Genomic DNA, 22,588 nt, shown 5'->3' with positions numbered 1-22,588 from the left:
GGGCCCTTACCACTTGACTCTGTTCCCTGGGGTCTAGGAAGTGGGAGGCACATGTTTATGTTCCTCACAGAAAGGTCTTTCAAAGTTACAGCACTGGTGGTGAAGGGAGAAAGCCAAATGGATGGATGGATGGATGGATGGATGGATGAATGGATGGATGGATAGGTAGGTAGCTAGATGGATGGATGGTTGGATGGATGGGGATAGGTAGGTGGACAGATAGGTGGGTGGATGGAGGGATGGAAGAATTGATTTATGGTTTGATGGATGGGGAGACAGATGGGTGGTTGGAGAGGTGGGTGAAAGGATGGGTAGATAGATGGGTGGGTAGATGAGTGGGTGCCTTGATGGATAGAGCTGGATGAATCAATAGGTTAATGGATAGATAGATGGAAGGATGGATGGATAAAGAGATAGTTGGATGGATGCATAGTTGGATGAATGGATTGTTGTATGGCTGGAGAGATGGATGGATGAATTGGTGGATATATGATAGATGAGCTGATGGACAGATGGAGAGACATTCATAAAGAGATGGGTTGATTCATGGATACTTCTGATGTCATAGTGACCTTTCCTACATGACTTCATCTTAATTCTACCTGTCTGGGACAGGTCATCAGTGGAGCCTGACTTCATTCGCTCTGGAAAGCCTCTCTGGGTATCATGGTCCAGTACATCTGTGCAGAAATACTCCCAGCACCTGGATACAGATAGAGAAAGAACTACAAGATCCTTTCCTGAGCAAAGAGGGCCAGTGGAGATGGAGCTCCAGCTTCTCCGACCTCGGGGGAAACGTTCTGTGAAGGTGGCAGGCCCAGCTCCCCCTCCATGGCCCACAGCAGCTCTCGACTGCTTTCATGGCAGAATTCCACCAGATCAAGAGACTCGGATGTCACTCCTCCCACCTCCCAGCTCATGCCACTGACAAGCAGATTCAAGGGGTCTCCGTTGCCAGGCTTCATGGAGCTAAGGGTGCTGAGCAGGGTTCTCTGTCTGCCCTGGCATCAGGCTAGGCTCAGATTATTTATTACTCTAAAGTCTAGCAGATCTTTCGATCTGCCCTTGTTGCTTTAATACACTGTTTGGCAGCATCTTTGTTTGAAACTCAGGAAAGCGCTTCAGTGAGAGAGTAGGTGACTGCAGAACTAGCCTTCCCAGCCTCTACCCTCGTGTCCCAGCGCCGGCAGTGGAGTCTACTGTGATAGGAGGAGGAGCATTTTGGAGTAGGATTTGCCAGACTGATCATATAAAGACATAGAATGCCCACTCAAGCGGAATTTCAGATAGATAGCAAACAATTTTTTTTGTGGTATCAATATTACAGTAAATGCAATATCTGGGGGCATACTTAGACTTTAAAAGCCCAACTCCCTTTTTGTCTGAAATTGCAACGTTCTAGGCATCCTGTGTTTTATTTGATAAACTCACTCTCTCTTCCTCCTTCCCCAAGAACAGCCCTCCTCCGAGAGGATTTCGCTCCACTTCTACTAAATAGATAGCTGTGAGTTCTCAAGCCCCGCTCCATCCGGGGAGCAGAGTCAACGTTCAATCCATCCACCTCAAGGGGCGGGCGTGAGGGTGGAAGAGGCAGTGGATGTACAACGCTAAGTCATCCAGTGAAAACGATGTCATTTACGTGGTGACAGTGGACACTCACAATATGCAAAGGCTGGTGCCTACAGCGGTAGGTCATTGTCTAAGGAGGATGTGGCCTATGACTGCCAGTGGATGCCTGAAACCATGGATACTTTATACCCACATGCAAGCCCTATGTGTACACGATGCTTCTTCTACCTGGTAATCCATATAGCTACTAAGTGACTAATGGGTGCAGAGGCTATACATTGTGGAGATGCTGGACAAAACGGATGACTGGCATTCTGGGAGGGATGGAGTGGGCTAGACACAATATTTTATCATGCTACTCAGAACAGCACACAATCAAAAACTTGCAAATGGCAGATTTGGGGAATTTTCCTTTTAATATTTTCAAACATAGATTATCGAAAATAACTGGAACGTTGGAAAAGTGAAACTGCGAATAAAGGGAAACTACTGTCCACTTTCAGAACTTTCCATAGGGTCCTGGCTACTCAATCCAGTCTGCCCAGAGCACAGAGGGAGAGGTGTGGCCAAAACTGGAGTTATTTGCCCAATGCAAATGTGACTGTCTTATTCTGGCGATGGAGCACAGGCAGAGCTGAGCTGGGACTCAGGCTGAGACTGGGTCCTACAAGGTTACCTTGGGAGGCCTATGCTTAGTGGAGGCGGTAGCTGGTAACCTGGGAAACCCCAGCCCTGCCCTGAGAGAGACTGGCAAGGACTGGGCCACCTGACAAAGCTCTGGCTTGCTGGCTTCTGTGTGCCCTGACCGGAAGCTTTATTGCTCATCTGCTCCTAAGACTGCGGAGATCAGCTCGGGCTCCCTGAGTCGTTTCTAGCAAAGCTGCAGGGGAGATGTATAGATGGCTGTGTCAGGGACGTGAAGACCACAGCATGTGCACACATACACACACATTCAAAAGCACATACATACTACACGTGTGCACATCGGCACATGCCTGCACCTGCATGGATACCCACGTGCATGGATACCCACGTGCATGGGCACCCACCCACACGCATACAATGCACGCACATACACACATGCACACCCACAGACATACACACCTACAGCAGCCACAGGGAGTGGAGCTGCACCTGCCGTGGCTCTCAGCAGCCAGGCTCCTGCCTCCCACTGGGAATGGTGCATATGAAGGCAGTCCTGGGGACCAGCAATCCCGTGCTCCCTGACCAGGGGTGAGGGAGACGGCAAGGTGACCTGCAGGGGGAATAGGAGGCCACTGGCAGGGACAAACTAGTGGAGCCAGTTTGAGCAGAAATGGTGGGGTCAGCAAGGGACAGCAATGAAAGTGCTGCCCTGAATTTGGGTGTAGGGGAGGGGAAGGGGCCCCTGTGGCTGAAGCTAGACCCAAGGTAGAATGAGATTGGATCGTTTTTATCTGAAATACAGGGGATTCAAAAATATTATTTTACTTAGAGAGAATGGAGGCATTCCTCTGTGGATTCCGTTCCCCAAACAACCACAAAATCTGAGGCTGGGCCAGGCAAAACTCAGGAAACCAAGAATTAAGTCCAAGTCTCCCATTGGGATGGCAGGAACCCAACCACTAGAGCCACACCTAGTGCCTCCCAAGGGCGCACAGTAACAGGAAGCTGGAACTGGGGGATGGAGCCAGGACTTCGGGAAGACACCTCTGGGGACCCCGCCCCCTCCTCCCGACCCGTATCAGACTACCTAGGCCAGTGTCCCCCACTGGTTCCCAATCAACCACCACGTGGACTGATCCCACGGTCCCACAACTGGGCCCCCGCATCCCGGTTTTGTGGCAAAAAGAAGCAGCCAGAGGTTTTAGCACCCCATTTGGCTCGGCCCGGCCGGGTCTAGGAGAGGGATTCTCCGCTCTCTCCCCACCCCGGGGTCCCCAGGATTTGACCTGGCTGCTGCACAAGCACCTGACTCAGTGGCCGGCGCCAGAGGCCGCCAAGTCCCCCGAGCAGCGGGAGAGGAGGCGAAACCAGCAGAGGGCGCCGGAGCCCAGCCTCCGCGGTGGTCCACGCGCCGCCGCCTGCTAGCCGCTGCGCTCAGGGCAATGGCCATCTCCTGCACGGGGACCTCAGCGCTCAGCCCCGCACCCAGAGGGGAGCTCGGCCCAAAGTAAACTGCTGAACGAACGAGGACAGGCCTCGGACGCATTCAGCTGGAGACGAAACGTCTCGGGATGAGGGCTGAGGAAAACCACGCAAGACCCCCACGCCTACAGCTGGCTGGAGCCCATAGTCCGGCTACCTCCTCCTACCCACACCCACACCTATTACCAGGGACCCCCGGGGGCAGCCGCTGAGCTTAGGCTTTCGCTGCTCTCCCCGATGGCCAGGACGCCCCAGGGACGGGAGCCTGTCCCCATTGCGCGTGTCTTCGGGGATTAATCCAGCCAGGCCCCAAAAGACTGAGTGGACTGCACTAGTGAGGTGGCCCAGCAAAGAAATGGTCGGCCTGAGTGGGGGCGGGGATGGGCGGCTGGCTGGACAGCGGCTAAGCATGGCCTTGCATGTCCACGTCACTACAAAAAAAAAAAAAAAACATGGCTGACCCCAATCGCATCACCTGGAGAGGTTAAATAAGAGAGGGTCGCCCACAAGGCCTTGCCCCACAACCGTCCACTTCCTTTGAATCCGGAACGAAAGTCTGGCGACGCCAACCAACAACGTCGCAAGCAAAGGGATTCTGAACCTGCAGACTCCTCCACTCCCCCGCAGCTCCACTCTGCGAATGGAAACCTCGCTGCCCGGCTGGGCTCACAGCTCACAGCCGAGGGCGCAGAGGCACAGGGAACCGTACAGGTTCTCCTGGCTCGGAGCCTCCAAGTCGGGGGGCGCTTCATCCCTCTCAGGCTGCCTAAGGTCTGGAGTGAAATCGGTTTTCCACTGCAAAGATCCGTCTCCTCACAGGCCCAGCTTTCCTCGCCTGCACAGTCAGTTTGAGGACTTGGCTATCAGAGGAGCCTCGGACCACGACTACCCCTGGAGACAAAGTGCTGGCGTTTGCTTGATGACTGTTCAGCCCCCAACTACGCACCCCGGAAAAGCCAGTCTATGCAGCCTTCCCCCATAGTCTCTCACTTTGCGCACCGGGGCCTCAGTCTCCACGTCTGCATTTTGGGAGTGAGACGGGCACAGCTGGGCGCCTGGTTGCCAGCCCCACCAGCAGAGGAGGGACCAGCCCGGCCTGGATAAGATCAAAGGGCGGAGCGCTCGAAGGCCCCGGGAGCTCCACGGGCGTGGGGGAGGGGCCCGAGGGAGGGGACAGAAAGGGGACGCGCGTCAGAGACCCCCTGGTCGTCCGGATTGGGATCCGGGCCCGCCCCTTGCTGCGCGCCCCGCCCCGCCTGGCTCGCGCCTCTAAAGCACTCGGCTCGCGCCTGCAGCCGCCGCACTTTCACTCTTCACTCGCCGCACCCGCTCCTCGCCCGGCCGCTGTCCGTCCGCCGCCCGCGCGCCCTCCTGCAGCGCCATGGACGCCAAAGTCGTCGCCGTGCTGGCCCTCGTGCTGGCCGCGCTCTGCCTCAGCGATGGTGAGTGCGCCCGGCAGCGGCGGCGGAGGCCGGAGTAGGGCTCCGGGCTTGGCGCGGGGTCGCGACTTCCCCACCCGCACCCCGGTCCGCCCCGCGCCCACGCAGTTCGCGCCGCCTTAGGGCACGGGAGCCAGAGCGGAGGTGGGAGGGTGGGTGCGCATCCGACGTCCCACGCGTGGCTCCGAGGCTTGTACTCTGCACAGAGCGCCCGCGGGACCTCCAAGAGCCGACTCTGTGGAGTGAGATTGGGCAGAACTGGACAGGAGCGCACCGATGGCGCGTGCAGAGCTGGTGCGGGAAAGTGTGATCTTGAGGGGGGGAGCCGCATTTAGAGACCGGAGCCCCATCCCCCGATTCCCTGCCGCTCACTCCCACCCCCTGGGCAAGTGTCTTCTGGCGCAGGGCTCAGATTCTGAGGCCCAGCTGTGCGCTACAAGCGCTGCAGAGCCACGGAGCGAGTGGGAGGAAGGGAGGGAGAGCTTTGCAAAGCCGGAGTATTCCCGCGTGGCGCGCGCATGCTAGGAGCTGTGAGGTCAAGGGGGAAGCTGCTTGCAGCGCGGCGTCCTCTCGGCGGGAAGCGGTTCTTGTTCCCGCAAGCCGGCGGGACTCTGGGCCCAGGCGCAGCTGTCGGGAGAGAGCGATCGGCCAAGGCCGCTCTTGTGCAGGGCTCCGTGGCCCGCAGCGACGCGGCCCCGGGCGTTCGTCCAGCCACTGCTTCTGCCGAGGGTCACTGGAGAGGCTCCGAGGGCCGAGCACGTCCCTCCCCAGCACTCCGAAACGCACCTGCAGACGCGGGCGTTTGCCACGGGCCAGCGGCGGAATGAGAGTTGTGGCAAAGTTCCATTGCCAAAGCTTTGCGCCGCTGGGAACCTCGGTGTCCCGTTTCACTGGGAAAGGGCTTGTTCTTTTCTTCTTCTGACGCTGAAGAGCAACTCGCCTCGCTGTTACAGGACACCGCGGCTGTGAAACAAAATAAACCACCGTTGCCTCCAAAAGCGCACCAAACAAAGCCAAGCTAGCCAGTCCCTGGCGCTTCCCTGGCTGCTGAGTTTCCTGCCAGGGGTCGCGGAACAACTTGAGCCCTCTGCTGGGGGAGGGGAGACGGCAAAGGCGCCCCAGGGCTTAGTGGGGTTCCATTGAACCCACCAGCGCTACCGCTTCCTGGAGGGCCGGGGGGCTGCGGGGATTCGGGTTTGAGTCTATCCAGGTCGTTATGAGCCAGGCATGGGTGGCGTCTGGGGAGTATTTTTGCTGGGTTCCGCAAATGGTTGGTGAGAGCTGCGGCCCCTTCTCCAGGAAATGATAAAGATGGACTAGTTAGTGCGTGGTGAGGATGGGAGCAGCCGCGTTCTGTTACATCTCTCAGTGGCATGGTTGCCGTGCCCAGACGACGCAGAGTCCTGGGTGCAGCTAATGGACACGGCCCCTGTGCCCAGTCTACTTCTTCTGCCTCCCAAAATGCTTTGTTCTTGTAGAGCCTCCTGACATGGGGGCGCCCTCGGGCCCCACACTTGGGGTGCATGCTGCACCACAAAAGGAGAGAGTCCTAGTCTTGTGCATGGAGCAGCCTGGGTGCCCTGGGCGGTGGAACTCAGAGCGGACCCCACTGGATTGACTGGAGCTCCAGACTGTGCTGGGGGGTCAGCTTCCTGGAGACCTCTCCTGCGGCCAAGCTGTCCAGGTCTCTCGGTCCTGGTCCTCGGTAGAGTTGGTCCCATGGACAGTAAGCTGGAGAAAGCAGAATGCCGAGTTGTCTCCGTTCACAGCACCCGGGACTCTGTCCCTTTAAAACCCTGCTGAAGCCCCGGGCCTGAGGAAGGCTTTGGGGTCCTGGGGGATGAGGGGGAGTAAGGTTAAGAAATGCTTTTGAGGGAAACGGCTAATCCCAGGAGGTGGAGGGGGCTGGAGGGAGAGAGAAAGAGAGAGAGCCTGCATTTGGGGCTATAATTTCTGCTCTGACGGCAGCTTGGTGAGTGCAGCTTTTTGGAAGATGGGAGCTGAGAGCACCCCATCCTCACTTGCACAGCTCAGCACTGGGACCACAGAGCTCATGTTGCTGGAGGGGAGGGGGCGTCTCAGCTCAGGAGGACCCAGGTCCAGGGACACCTGCAGGTTGGGATTCACAGGGTACTTTGGCTCCTGGAATTCCTGGCTGCCAGCTCCCCATCCCCCCCCCCATCCCCACAGTGAAATCCCCCAGTTTCTTGGCTCCCCTGGGACAGCCGCGATTTCCTCTGCCATGGACTGAGGCCCTGGCCAGAAATTAAAGGCTGCTGTGGACCCCCAGATTCCTCCTGGAGATTTCCAGAGCCAGGTTTACAGTCCTGGTGTGTGAGGGGCCAGGGACTGTTCCCCCGTCTTTGGGGCCAAGTCCTCTACCGCTCCCAGCCTAGCAGAAAAAGAAGACCCCCCTTAACACACTTTTCCAAAGGTGTGAGGCCTGGGACTCTGCAAAAAATTCTCTGAATTAAATGTGCTCATTCATCTAATACCTGATGAAAGGACAAATTCGAATAATCTGGGATATTCCATTGGGGCTTTGGATACAGTCTGCAGGGACAAACACACACACACACACACACACACACACACACACACACACACACACACACACCAGCCCTCCCCCACAGGACCTGGGTCTTAAAAGAGTACCTTGGAGCCCCCTTGCTAATTGACACTAATGAGACCCAATTATGGCATTTTGCAAATTGGTGAACTAGCCAGCCAGGCTGGAAATGCAATGCAATCCTCCAGTGAGGGAGGGAGGGAGGCAAGGAGGCAGGGAGGGAGGCCTTGGTTGCTGGTGTCTCTGCCTCTGCCTCCTCTGGGGGTGCTCATCAGAATGCGAGCTCTGGGATGCCCAGGTAGGAGTCCAGCGGAAGCCCCTTGTGGTTTCCAGGACCTTGAAGCAGTTGTGAGGAGGGAAGTGCGCTGGTGGGGAGAGGGCCCCCAGAGCTGCCAGCTGCCCCTCCTTGTGGCCTGAGGCCTTTTCCCAGCTGGGCCCGCTGTTTACTTTTCCTGAGAAAAGCTGACCCTCCTCAGTGCCTTGGATTGAAGCCATTCTCTCTGGACACCTGAGCCAGAGGTTTCTGATGCCTGTGTGACCCAGACTCCTGGGGCCCTCAGGGCCCTGCCTTGTGGATGGAGCCTGAGTCTGGTCAGGGCTCTCTGTGGAGTGTACCCGTGACTTCAGCCATCCTCTTCTTCCTGAACTGCCCTCTCTGTCCATCTCCTAACTGTTCCCTGCAGACCCAGGCACATCCGTGCGTCCTCAAGGCCTCGCAGGGTGTGACGTGGGCTCCTGCTGTTCCTCTCTCTTCTAGGGAAACCCGTCAGCCTGAGTTACAGGTGCCCCTGTCGATTCTTCGAGAGCCACGTGGCCAGAGCCAACGTCAAACATCTCAAGATCCTCAACACTCCCAACTGCGCCCTTCAGATTGTGTGAGTCCTGAGCACGCCCTGCAGGGCTGCGCCTCCTCAGGCGGGTGGGAAGTGCAGCGCCATCTCTTCACCGAGGGCACAGCGGCATCATAGGCCAAGCGCCTAAGCCTTGAACTTGGCGTAGTTGGTTGTGGCTGCCATAACTGCGAGCACCTGGGGTGTGCAGCCAGGATTGGATTTCAGAAGCCAGCCAGCTCTGGAGTTGGGCAGCCAGCTTGGGCTTCATGCACTGTGGGTCAGCACAGGGCAGCTGGATGGCCCTCAGCCTGGAGAATCCCAGCCCTGGGTTTCAGCAGGCTTTTCCAACAAGACACAGCCGAGTAACCAGCCCTTTTGCCATCCAGCTGGTTGCTGGCCTGTCGTGTTTTCAGTGACTTTTTGCATGCATTAAAAAAAAAAAGTCACAAGATGCAGATTCAGCTTAAATCTCCATCTGATGACACCCAAAAATACGAACACCCTGACTTGTATGTTCTTTAGCACAACATCGGGGCTTTGGTGTTGAGGACAGCTGGTGGAGAGGAGTGGTGGGGAGGCAGGAAAACCAACCCCCAAATTCACACGTGCAGGTGGCGTGGGGTTCTTGTGCCAGGGTGCAGGGGGTTGGCAGAGGTGCAGGGGGCAAGCCACATGCCAGCAGCTGTTGTCTGACCACCGGTCCTGTGCCTCCCCACCCCTGGTTTGCATGTTTGACAGGACTCCCAGTCTCGGGGGGAGCGGGGGGAGTTGCTTTCTAAGAATTCCTTAGCGCTCAGAACAGGTGCCAGTCAGCAGTGGGAGCTGAAGCTCTTTCTTAGTTTCAAGCCTTGGCTGCCTCGAAAGGGCTTGCCATTTAGAATATTTCTAGACGATGTGTGTTTCTCACTGTATCGAATTTATCCATTTATGTATTTATCTACATGCATTAGTGATATTACGTGCCAGGGGTAATAGCTGGAGGCTGAACGTGCCAAACGCCACTCTCCACTCTCGGGTCTGGCAAACACTCAACGAATCAATGGTGGAGTCCAGATTGGCACCTGAGGGTGCATGGCTAGCAGCCACACCCCTCCTCCTCCACTTTCTCAGCATGGCTGGGTCATTTCCTGGACAGGCTGCTGGAAGCCCCCCTGGACACTATCTCGAGCCTGTCCTTGGAGCCCCCTCGGGGGCTGCACAGGGCTGGCTTGCTACAGAGCGATCCACCAAGACAAGCCTGGATTGTCTCATGGGGAATCCTGGAGCAGAGGGGAGAAGGAAAGGAGTGTGGGACCATGAAACAGGACATGAAGTTGTCAACTTTTTCTCTGGGGTGTGGGGTGGTGAGGGGTGGCATTGTCTGGTCACAACTGCACCTGCGGGTATCCCCAGCCCTCGCTTGTGCCACGCTTCCTCCAGGAAGTCCGATCCATGTGCCGCAGCAAAAATAACAACCTGTGGCCGCCCGCGACTGCACCAACTCCACACCATTTTCTCAAGTCCAAGTGCATACTCTGCAGCCCTTTCCACCCACCATCCCCATCCTGTCCCCCACTTTTCTTCACATCCCCCACAACATGCTCCTGGGAGTGCCTCTTTTCTCTGGCTTTCTTTCCTTCCCCACTATCCCCTCCCTTGCCGAATTCCTCCTTGTCCCCCTTAAACTGTCCACATTGACTCAGCCGTGGAGCCTCTCCCAGTGTGCTCTGTTCAGGGACCCCAGCCAGGGAGCTGGAGTGAGTGGATGAGCAGCTGTGCCCATCGACCGTCCATTGTACACTGCCCCTCTCTTGTTCCTCCCTTCCTCCCGGCAGGGCCCGGCTGAAGAGCAACAACCGGCAAGTGTGCATTGACCCGAAATTGAAATGGATCCAGGAGTACCTGGAGAAGGCCTTAAACAAGTAAGCGCAGGCACACGGAGGACTGTCCACTAGACCGTTGAGGAAGGCTCACACCTTGGGAGAGAGGAAGGGCAAGGTTGTGGGGAGGAGGGCCTGGCCTGCATGGGGCCAGCGCGCTGGGTGGGGCGAGAGCCCGCAGCCTGCCAGCAGCGTATAGACTCTGCATATCTAGCATACGGTACGATGTCAATACTGCAGCTTATGTGTATCCTGGCCCCGGATGCCCCTCCACATCGGAGCACGGAGAACTGGGGTTTTTCTAAGCAATTGTATTATTCCAGCCAATCAGTTCTCTCCCAATCACCATCATCATCATCATTATCCAGCCTCATTTCTCATTCTCATTTATTTTTTTTTTTTTTCCCAAATCAACAATGACTTCCAGATCTGTATTTGGTTTTGTTTTGGAGCTTCTTCTTTCCTCCCCTCGAGGGTGTGTCTGGGCACAGTCCGGCGGTGGCTTCTTGACAGAGAACCTGGAAAAAACATGCCCCCTCCCTCCAAGACGTGGAGGCTGGTGGAGTAAGACTGTGGGGGTAAGCCCCAGCCAGAGGCATCTCTCCCAGGGCGCTGGCCCTGTGTTGCTCTTGTTGCTGCCTATGCCAAATATCAACCATCAGACCTGGGGGCTCCATGCAGAAGCCACGGGTGCTGTGCTCAGAGACTCCCCCTTTCCCAGATCAGCTTGCCTCGTTACTCCTCCAGCAGCATGCTTCACCTCCCCCCTGCACCCCTTTCCTGATCCTTGCCTGACCAGCTAGGAAGAGGGAGAAGCCTGGGGCTCCTGCCCTGCCTCCCCCTCTTCCACTGCCTCCCGGTCCCCCAATCCTGGACCCTCTGTGAGACCTGTCCATGGCCTCTTCCAGATTGGAACTGCCCCCACCTCTCCCAATGGGGCCGTGGGATTGCATCTTTGCAGGATCCCTTGCAAACTTAAACCTTAGAGCTTGCTTTGACCCACCGGCTCCCATGGTTTCTGTGATTGTGTCCGAAGCCTACGGACGCCTCGGCAGCTCTACTCTCTGAGGTTTTTGAAATCAGAAATGAACCAATCAATGACAAACCCTTCATCTTGCCATGTACCCCCTCCTCCTGAAGCCACAAGAGGCTCTCGGGTTCCAATCAGACATGTTGGCCCACCAGCCAACATGAAATCCCCACGCCTGGATATGATCCACAGATGGTCCTGGTGGTGTTGGTAACTCTTGGCAAAGCCTTTTTATATATATTTTTTTCATGCACATTTTTACGTTTCTTTAGAAAACAAATGTATTTGCAAATATATTTGTAGCTCAACAATTCCTATACTTGCAGTGGAGCCATATGAATGCCTGTAGTCGGTACTACCCCCAGTATCCGCAGCTACTGGCAGTTTGTAAAGAGATACGTATAGGATCTACAAATGTGAACACAGCTTGACGATGTTAGCCGCACAGTGTATTTTTTCACTTGTTCGAAGATTGTATCAAATGTGACATTATATGCACTAGCAATAAAGATGCTACTCCTTTCCTGGTATGCTCCGGTACGTGGGGGGTTTTTGTTGACCTGCGAGAAAGCTCCGGCTTGTGGTGAGCGGTGGAGCCGCCTACAGCACCCACGCATGAGGAACCATGCTGGAGCTGTACTCCCCAGCAGATCATATCTGCTGTTTTTGTTTTGATGTCTCTTTAAAAAAAAAAAAAAGGCCGGTGGAAGCAGCCGTGCTACTTGGTTTGTTTTTGTTGTTGTTGTTGTTGTTTTGTTTTTTAAGGACTGCATTTGACTCACTAATTGCTCCTCCTCGTCTCCCTCCTTCCTCCTCCTTCTCCTCCGTGGTGCTCCTAACACCCCCCATGTAATCTCCAGATAACTGAACCCCCAAGTCATAATACCCAGCTTTGCCATTTCCCATGTAAAAACTCCGATGACTCGAGCCCATGGTTAATATTGAGCTTTCCCAAGAGCAGGTGGCCTCACCCCATAAATCATTAAATACCATCCAGCTTGAATCATTTTAATGTGACAACCCTGAGCCAGTCGCTCTAATGAAATCCCGCTAACCAGTACTCTCCCTTCGACTCCAGAACAACCCCAGTCTTTGGCAAGAGCGTTCACAGGCATCCAAAGGAGAAATGGGTTGAAGCCCATGACTCCATCTTCTCCCTGATGCTCCGAGGAACCCAGGCCCTCCAGCCTCCTCCATGTTACCGGATATGGGAGGCAGAGATTGTTTGAGAGACCTCAGTGGATCCCTATGCTGTGTTAGGAAGCAAAGAGATGGGGTGAGATCAGATACCAGATTCACGGGTGGCCTTTGGGTGTGCTGTCCAGTGACGTGTAGCCACTGGGGTCAGCCTGGCAGATTGGCCACCTTTATCACCGGTCATGGCCATGGTGGGAGCTTTAGTTTGGATGTGGCAGGGTCGGCGGGGGGGAGGGGTGGTCGGAGGAGCAAATGTCCATTTTTATTTGAATGGATGGCTCATGACCAGGACTGTACCCAGGGGCCTGAAATCAAAGACAGAGTTAGAAGTGATTCTTGGGGCGATGTGAACTGTCATACAGGCTGAGATGAATTCCTGTTTTCTTTCCATGTGATTAACGGTTCTGCTAATTTTATCAAAGGGGGCGCAGAGAAGAAAAAGTGGGGAAAAAAGAAAAGATAGGAAAAAAGAAGCGACAGAAGAGGAGGAAGGCGGCCCAGAAAAGGAAAAACTAGTTATCTGCCTCCTGGAGATGGACCACAGTGCCCTCAGCTCTTCTCGGCGCTTTGTAAATCCGCTCTCCCTCCTCCAGGCAGACCTCCTGGACTGACTATCCTCCCTGGCGGTCACCCCATATTTATATGCTTTCTGAGGCCCCTCTTACTGGGCTTGGTGATGAAAGTAGATGTGCAGAGACTGGGTGAGGCCAGGCACATGGAGCCTGAGGGCTCAGGACTGTCTCTAGCACGAGGCATCTCCCTGGCTGGTAAGGCCCTTCAGCCACTCGTCCTGGAGCTGGCACATGCAGTGTGCATGCTGGTCAAGGCCACGGGCAGCTGCCTGGCCAATGCATGGGGCAGCCTGTTTGCTGGCCCAGCAGAGGGGGCTGCCTGAGCAGGAAAAATTGTATCCTTCCACCCCCTACCACCACCACCATCAGTTCCTGCATCCAGCCCAGGCCAGGTGCCCTTGTCTGGTGCTCTATCTTTCCCCGGGTGCCCACTGCCTGGCTCTGCCTCCCTGGCTGTGGCTTCCCCTCCAAGGCTGGGTGAGCTTCTGCAGACTGCGTGGGGTGAGCTGGAGGGGCTGCTGCCAATGGATGTGGAAACACGTCTCAGGAAGCCTCCTGCAGGCTCAAACGGGTCCCCACGTGGCGGGCAGATGTAACGGGGGCCTGCAGTTCTGAGAACCCCTGACCTCTGCACCCCACAACACACACACACACTCCCACCTTCTGCTGGGGAGGGTCCTCTGATGGTATACCCTCTGGCTCCGGGATACAGCTGCCTCAGTCCTCAGGGGAGAGACCTGCCTGCAGGGAATGTGGCGCAAGTTCCAGACCTTTCCTCCCCGCCTTCCCACCATGCACATGTATGTCTGAGATTATTTTGATGATTATTATTATTTTGCCAAGTTTCTTTGATTGAGCTAGGAGGATAGGGGCTACAAGGCTTAAGAGAGAGAGGGAGAGAGAGAGAGAGAGAAAGGCTGTTGTCTCAGCAATGCTTTGAACAAGGACACCTGGGATTTTTCCATCCTTTTCCCCATCTCCTATAAACAACCCCCCAAGCCCTGCACCTTCGACCCCTGGGCAGTGTCAGCAAATAGAGGTGAAGTGCTGGAGGAAGGACCCAGCGTGTGGCTGTCAGAAGCACCCTTCAGGTTCCCCATCCCTATAGTCTGTGTCCTCTATCTGGCTCCCTGTGACATGCACCTCCGGTGAGGCCCACTGTCTGTGTCCCTCGCTGGAAAGGACCTAGAGCTTCCTCCACACCAGGAACCACAGGCCTGTGGTCATGCAGTGTGGGCCATTGTCCTGCCCTTGCTGCCACGGCAGATGCCTGCCCGGGGCGGTTGTCCAGCTGGCTGGAAGCAGCCAGGTTGGCTCAGGGGCACCTTGCTGTGTCGTTTTCCTCAGTACTTGCAGAGGCTGCCCCGTCTGCGCAGTGCTATCCTGTGTCTACAAGGTCGGCTGGGGCAGCATGGGCAGCCGTGGCCCTTCAGCACCCTTTGTACCATCCTCAGTGTGCAGCGTACAGTCCCTTCTGCTCTTCCTACACTTGGGCTGTGGGTAAGGGAGGGCTGAGCGGGGCTCCCACCTTTAGGAATGCAAGCAAGCTCTGCCCAGCTTGTACGTGACTTTGCCAGGCTTCACAGCTTCTTACCAGCGGGCAGAGCTCCAGCCTGCTGAAGACAGTCACGCCAGAAGGACTGAAGAGCTTGACCTGGTTTCTGTGCCGGGCCAGGTGAGAGGTGTGTGGTTGCCATGCGCTGCCGAGCACCTGTTCCACCTGCGCATCCTCCTCTGGCCACTTGGGGCCGCTGGGAGTGACATGGTGCTAGTTGAGAGGCCCCGAGGCCAAGTGTGGGAAGTGTCCTTGGGCTGCCCTGGGACTCGCTGCCTGATGGACAAGTGGCAGGCTGAGGTGTGAGTCTGGCAGCCCTGGAGCCGGGGTGCCATTAGACCTCCTGGCTTGGCCAGGTTGTGACCGTGTGTCCTGTCGTTGTACGCCGTTGTGGCCACTGTGCATGTTTTCCATCCATGCTGTCTTGTGTCTGCCATGCCCGTGCTTGCTCCATCCCTCTGCTAGCCCTGCTGCCCACCTTCCCTCCGTCCCCCACCCCGCTCTGTCAGGCCTCTGCAGGGAGACACAGGTGTGGCAACTTGCTCGACGGCGCTGCGGGCTCGGCGGCAACCTGCCTTAACCGCGTCTCCATCTGTTCTTGCCAACAGGAGGTTCAAGATGTGAGAGGCGGGTCAGACGCCCCAGGAGACCTTACAGTATGAGCCCCGGTCTGAAGCCAGAGCTAGGGCAGGGCCAAGTGCACTCACCAGGGCCTTGGTTGCTCTTTTGTTTTGTTTTGCACAGTTTGCCTTACTCTCACCATTTGATTATGTAGCAGAATACGTACATGGTGTTTATGTTTCCTGTAGTTTGATTACCCAATGTCACTGGTGACAGATAGGAACCTAGGTTAAGTCATTATGTTACTGTCTTTGTTATAGCTCTCCCGTGGGACCCTCCCCAGGATGAGGGCTCCCAAGGTTTGTATCTTGCTGAGCTGCCCAGGTGAGAGTCTCGCCCGGCGTCACAGCCGGTGCAGGAGGGGCTTGGGGATGTTGGTATGAGCAAGCCACGCCGATGGCTAGAGGATGGAGAGCAGGTCTTCAAAGTTCCCTTGTCTGCCTCCTGCGGGAGGGTCTTCCCTGAGCTGAGTGCAGCAGCGAGCACAGAGTGAGACCAGAGCAGAGCGAGACCCACCCCTCCTCCACACCCCATCTCATCACTCTCTGTCCCATGCATCCATTCATCCATCGTCATGTGTCTGCAGACTGTCTCCATGACCTCGAAAACCAACTCGCTCAAGACCAAAGCTTTCATGTGAGCCCGGCATCGAGAACGAAGGATGGCGCTTATGTTAGTTGAAAGTACCGTGCACACCCGTGTCTTGTTTGGGATGCTGTCCATTGTCCAAGCCCTTGTCTGTGGTCCCAGCCTGCGTCTTCCTCCTGGTCTGCGTCCTTCCCTCCTCGCATGCAAAGGCTGGGAGAGGAGGTGTCGCTGGGGTCCCTGGTCCTGATTAGGGCTGGAGTGATCAGCCTTGATTTTCCCACTGGCCCGGGACTGTGGTGTCTGGGCAGACAGAGTCCAAGGGGATAAGGTTGGCAGCAGCATGGACCTCTGAGGCCGTCCGCTCTCACTTTGTCACTGCTACTTTAAACCAAGGTCATGTCTTCCTCATGCTGAGCCCAACCTTGCTTGGAGAAAAATGTCACATTTTAAAACCCCACCCATTCAGGAGGCTATGCTACACCAGAAGAGACCAATTGATTCAATCAGTTCTGCCATCCCAGAACCTTGGGGTGGACTGTCCAGGAAGCAAGCTGGAGGGCAGTTTATAGGGCTGTGTTAAAATGCCTTAAAAAAGTTTCACTTTATAAAAAAGTTAAGCAGGTAAGAGTTTTACTCATTTTGGTTTTGTTCAATCTCACTCGCTCTTTTTTTTTTTTTCCTTTTCCTTAAAGACTCTCTGTCCTTTCCCTACTCCCCCAATAAAATTAAGAAAGCTGGGGGAAGGAAGGGAAAGTGACTTTATCAAAAGAATACTATGCAGGAAGTTCTGAAAGTGAGACCATCTTGGATTGTGGGTGGTTTTCCATTTCGTACTCTGTAGGGTCGTCCTCAACACGTCTGTCAATGGGCTCTTTACGGCAGAAGGCAAACCTCCAATTTTTCCTTTGTTGAAACAGAAACTGAAAGTGTTGCAGGTGCTTTTAGAGCCCAGGGCATCCGTGGTAAAGACCCAGCCCTGTTTTCAGAACCCTCTCTTTGAAACCACCTGTCCCTACACGGCTGAGTTTGATTCTTCATGGCAAGTTTGGAAGAGTCTTCCCTGAAAACCTACCAACAAGGATCTCTGAGTCTTGGTGGGGGTCCTCCACCCCCCAATCTTCTAGGCTTAAGAGAAGCTCCTTTCTGGTTTCTCCGGGGAGGGATAGGTAAGGTTAGAAACTGCCTGGGGAAATCACTTGTATGACAATTCCCCTGCTGCCCTCAGGCTCCTAAGTGGCGACTCCCTGGCTGCAGCAAATCTACATGTCCATCAGCCTTCATTTGTAAATGAAAAGTCTCTCGGGGATCCTAACTCCCCCTTTTTAGCTTCTAAAACACAAGTCAAGGGCGCCCCAGGTCCTGCTGCTGCCTCCCCTAAGCTCCCTGGGGCTTTGTGTGTCCCCTGCCCACCCCCCACACTGACCTCCCCAAGGCAGCCCTCCACTGCCAGCCTTTGCATCTGGACTGGGACAGGGGCTGAGTGTTGGAATCTGATTCTGTGTCTCTCTTGTGTTGGTTTTTGCACTTGTCATTCCTCCCAGGCACTGAGACACCAGCGAGGTGAGCCTGTTCCCAGGTCTTTGTGAGCAGGTTCGGCCCCTAGCCAAGTGTCTGGGTCGCCAAAGGTTGCAGCCCATTGCCTGCTCTGGGGGCAGGTCAGAAGCCTCTGGGCCTACCCGTTGGAAGCTGTTTGACCCTCCCACGATGGGATTCTCTCACTGACATGGAGAGTCCATTGCTTTTCCACATGGTGCATCTTTTCTTTGACTTACAGGAACCTTGGGGCCCTGGCACCTGCACCTGCAGGGCTTCCCTGGCTTATGCTGAAGGCCTCTGCGGCCCACCCACCCCTCACTCTCACCGGGTTCTGTTCCCTGCAACCCTCCCCCACCCCGCCCGAGCACACACCAGGGGTGATGACATCAAAGACCTGTGATTCTGTAGCCTCACTGGGCTCTCGGTCTCTGGAAGGGATGGATTCAGTGTTCAATGTGATAAATACTGTATTTGTATTGTTGAAGTTGCGTCTCCCAGATAATGTGAAAATGGCCCAGGAGAAGGCAGCTCCCTATATGCAGTGTGCTTTCCTGTTTGTTTGTTTGGTTTTTTTTTTTTTTCTGAATTAACAACTCTGAGGACCAGCGATTTCTACTTCAAAGACATATCGATGAAAAGTTGTATATGCACTTATAATTTTCTTAATAAAGATCTGTATTCAAACATAGCCTGCTTTGAAATTGGTGTGACAATGTGGAATTTCTTTTTTTCTTTTTTCTCCCCAAAGTTTTTTTCCTTCAAAGCCAACACTGAGGGGGGTTGGAGATTCCAGCTGCTGAAAGAGGCCACAGTGAGAAGGCGGGGGGGGGGGACCTCTTGTGGCTACTGAGCTGTGCCTTGCAGTGTCCAGAGGTGCTTGGGGTCCCTTTCTACAGGTGAACTTGCCCTTTACCCCTGCCCCCCGAGTGCTGCTTGCACGCAAAGTTCCCAAGCATTTACCTGTCCATCTTGGAGGAAGGTGACAGAGGTCCACCTCTGAAGGCACTGCTGTGTATTTCCTGCCCTTCATTACCTGCTAGGAACCCAGTGCTCAGGCACTCACCTGCTGCCCACCAACGCTATCCCAGACACCAAAGAGCAGGGACAGGAGGCCCATAGACCAGGCTGTGGTCCTCGGGGCCATCGGCTGTCCTTGCCATTTCCCACGGCAGTCTCTCCCATTCGCAGTCAGCTAGGTGAGAGAGAGCCCAGAGCCTCCCTGTGGGAGCTACCACATGGATGCCAACTGACAGATGTGCTAGAGGAAGGAGGGAGAGTTGGACGAAGGTTCAGGAGAGGTGCTGTTGATGAAGCTTGGGACTGTGTGGGCTGAGGCTAGAAGCCTCTTGCTATGCAGACTCTGATCTGGACAAGCCACTCAACCCCTTGGGGCTCCAGGCTGAAGCTTTGCCGCTGCTCACCCAGTGGTGGGGAGCAGACTGCAAGGTGTGGGAACTGGTTCCCACCCTGCAGCCCACTTTGCTCCTCCCTCTGCCCTTGTGCCCTGGATCTCTCAGACCTGACCCAAAACTCACACCCACCTCTGCTCAGCCCATGCACACGGCTCAGACCCTGCCCTGAGCTGCACCAGGAGAAGCCAAATGGTCAATGTCCGGTATGTTGCTCCGTGGAGTTCGAGATACACAGCGCCACTCAGCCCTCTGTGCCCCCACCCTTACAGCGTCACTACCCTCAAAGTGGCGGGGGCAGAGGAACTGGATGGGAGGGGCCCTGGGCTGGCACCTAGGGTGTGTGGCACTGTTAATCACCACCCACACGGTCCATCTCCTGGCTAACTTGGCCTGTATTGTACCTGCACCTTTGAAACTGCAGTTTGGGAAGAAATACATCACTGCTACTGCCTGGAAACTTGAAATTCATGAACCCAACCTGCAGCGCATGCTCAGAGCTGTGGGCAATCCCACTTTGCTTCCTTTCCCTGGCTTTTATAACTATTATTAATTTAAGAGAAAGAGACTCTACTCACCGACTCACTCTTCAAATACCTTCAAAAGCCAAAGACGGGTGAGAGCTGGAGCTGGGAGCCAAGACAAGGGAACTCAACATCACTACCCAAACAGGGGTCGGGACCCCAACTCCTCTCAGAGTAAGCTGGAGCAGGGAGTCGGACTCAGCTTCTCCAAGGTAGGAGGCAAGCACCTTAACTGAAATATCAACAACCAGGTCAAAAGCCACTATGGCATTTTTTTTCTGCATTTTCTTCCCTCTCTGTCGACTTTTTCTCCCCCTCTTTCCTCCTGGTTGGCCATCTGCCTTCACAGAACACAAAGACGCAGGAAGGAGCCAATCTCTACAGACTTTTCTCCTCCTGGCCACCCCAATGTCACTGCTCCCCAGCCACCCTGGCCCCAGGAGCTACAGCCCCACACTGCCCACTGGGCAACGACGTGTCTCAGGTCTTATTCTCTGCTGCGCCATTTGTTCAGCTTTCATTCTGTATAACAGCATTGCCTTATGCTGAAATATCCCCTTCAAAACCAAATCACAGCAGAAGCGGAAGCAAGCCTTCTAAGCGCATGTTTGCTGCAGCCTCTGCCCTACCTCTGCTTCCGATTACTCAAACAGCTTCAAAAGCCTGCTCCAGGTTCCCTGGACCCCCATCTGTACCCCATCTCTTACCTTCTTTGCACCCTTCTGGTCTGGATTATAACCCGGCCCCATATGCCACTCAAACCACTCTCTGCCAAGGTCACTGGCAAACCCTACCCTGAGGACTCCAAAGTCGCGATGTGCCTCTCTGTCAGCCTTGGTGGATTCCTGCAGTCACCTGCTGAGGTTGCATCTTCTGGTTGTCTCCCAGGGGTCTGTAGGGACACATCTTCTCCCTCCTCTTTGCTGCTTCCTCCTCTGGCTCCACGCCCAACGCGGGGACGCCCAGGGCTTGCCTGCTCATCCTAGGCTGCAGGTGCACTCAAGTGCCTGCCTGGCTGTGAACGCCCAGTAAACATGAAAGCCCCACAAGAGCCAGCTCCAGTCTGACCCCCGCTCTGGTATTCAGCTGCTGCTCAGAAATGGCTGTGGTGCGGGACGAAGTTGATCAACTCTCCCCAACCTGTACCTCCTCACTTGTATTTGTATATTTTATTTTCAAAGCAGGAGAGAGACAGAGCATTCCCACGTGCTGGAGCACTCTCCAAAAGCACACAGTAAACCAGGGCTCGGTCAGGCTGAAGCCAGGAGCCACATGGGTGGAAGGGACCCAGGTGCTCGAGCCGTCATCGCCTGCTGCCTCTCAGGTCAAGCACTAACTAGCAGGAAGCTGGAATCAGAAGCAGAGCTTCCACAAGACCCCCCAGTCCAGGACGTAGCACCATCACTTCTGTGCCAGAGGCCTAGCCTTCTCTTTTCCTCCCCAACTCACAGTATATATTTCCCGGTCTACCCTAACTGTACTGCCACCTTTCCATCCCGGCTCCTCCCCGCTGCAGCCACACAGGCTGGACCTGACCCTGTAGAGATCGTTGGAACTGGGTGGTGTCTGCCTGAAGCCCATGGCTTAACTCCACCCTCATCACGGTCTTATCAGCAAAGCCGTTGCAGATCAGTCACCCCTACTTAGAATCCAACACACGCATCCACACACACCAGCATCCCCTGCCTCTTCCTGCTGTCTCTCTTCATGACTGGCCAGGCTCTCGCCTTTATCCTCTCTTCCTCATGTCCCAGTACCCAGGAGCGATGGTGCTACCCAGCTCATAGGTGCTGTAGAACACGGAAGCCATTGGATGACTCTCCCCGGGGCCCTTGGCCACTGAGGCCACACGGGTTATCGTGTGTACCCACACCTGCCCACTGCCGTGTCTGCCTGTTGGTAGTCATGCACAGGTCCCTTCTCCAGAATCCCCCTGGACGAGTCCCAGCCCAGGACCGGCTACCCTGGTTGGTTTTCTGCAGCCTAAGACTACAGTCTTCACCCTTATTCCAGGAGCACCACCTCCTGAGGGCGCCTTCTTCCAATGGGGCATTTTGCCTGCTGCTGCTTCCTGTGTACACCTCACTGTGGGGCCTAGTCCGTGTAGTTGGTGGCCAGACACATCACAGGAGGACAGGCACAGCCAGTGCAAGTCAGCAGGGCTGGGTCTCTGGGCCCAGACTTCAGCACAGGCCAGTCTGGGGGCAGCGTGTGTGGCCAGCTGTTAGGACACAGACAGGATCCAGGGGACCGTGACTGCATAGACAACACCCAGCAGTGATTAGCAAGCCATGGGAAAGGATTTCTGTGCAGAACCAGCTGCCAGAAGTCAAGGCTGTGTCTTTACATCAGCACCCACATGCAGAGCAGGCTTTCAGACGGGGCTGTTTGGCTCTAATTGTGAGCTCAAAACTGAGCATTCACTGCTTGCCTTGCATGTGCCCTTGCCCTGGTGCCCTGGTGGAGGCCTCTGCCCAGCCTGTCTCCTGCTGGGCATTTACAGCTAGGCCTGGAGAGATGACTACTCTGTGGGCAGCAGCTGCGGTAGCTGGAGCTTTACTCAGCTTCCCCAGGTGGCACTCATGCATTAATCCCAGCCAGGGACACTGGGCAGGGGCAGAAGTGGCAGCCGGCACCAGTCAGCCCTGGAGAGCCCCAGGGGCAGCCGCCCACAAACCTTGAGCTTCTCTCTTCCCAGATGCCCTTCCTGGAGCGTGAGTCCCAGTCACATGAGCGGGCAGGCTGTGAGGAAACAGACATTCTGGGCATTCCTGAGCCGTAGCTGTTGTCCCTCCGGCCACCATGGAAATGCCCTGGTGCCATGAGGCCTGCCGGGGACCAGCTCATGCCGGTTCTTCCTGCCCGTGAGGCCAGGGGACAGGAGGCTCACACATTCATGGTGTGTGTCCCCAGCAGGCAGGACAAGGAACATTTTTGCCTAGGTATTTTCTGCCAGGTGCTCACATGTACTGCCTTGCATCAGCCCAATAACCCCAGCAGACCTCTGGCACTGAGCCGTGTGGTGGGCTCTCAGAGGGAGTCCCTGAGAGTTTACATGAGAGGAGGCAGGGCTCAGCCTGGGAGACTCGCAAGCCAGGGTCTTCCCATGGTCAGCAAAACAGTATCGCAGGCAACAGAGGCTGTGGGCTCAGGGCTAGGG

The 22,588-nt window shown here is 55.5% G+C and overlaps 1 protein-coding gene across 2 annotated transcripts; it reads left to right on the top strand.

Moving 5' to 3' along the window:
• Window positions 1-5,077: 5,077 nt before the first annotated feature.
• On the top strand, window positions 5,078-13,139 carry CXCL12 (C-X-C motif chemokine ligand 12). 2 transcript variants are annotated; one of them, XM_040970368.1, is made up of 4 exons: window positions 5,078-5,138; window positions 8,462-8,579; window positions 10,352-10,438; window positions 13,046-13,139. In XM_040970368.1, exons 1-4 carry the CDS (start codon window positions 5,078-5,080, stop codon window positions 13,137-13,139), a joined length of 360 nt encoding a protein of 119 aa, XP_040826302.1. The 2 variants fall into 2 exon arrangements, with proteins under 2 accessions (XP_040826302.1, XP_040826303.1); XM_040970369.1 differs by lacking the exon at window positions 13,046-13,139 and having other exon boundaries at window positions 10,352-11,942.
• The last annotated feature ends 9,449 nt before the right edge of the window (window positions 13,140-22,588 follow it).

The sequence above is a fragment of the Ochotona curzoniae genome, unplaced genomic scaffold (genome assembly GCF_017591425.1).
Source record: "Ochotona curzoniae isolate NIBS_2020 unplaced genomic scaffold, NIBS_Ocur_1.0 scaffold_4763, whole genome shotgun sequence".
Taxonomy (NCBI): domain Eukaryota; kingdom Metazoa; phylum Chordata; class Mammalia; order Lagomorpha; family Ochotonidae; genus Ochotona; species Ochotona curzoniae.
Note: the sequence above shows the minus strand (reverse complement) of the source record. Positions and strands in the feature narration are given on the sequence as shown.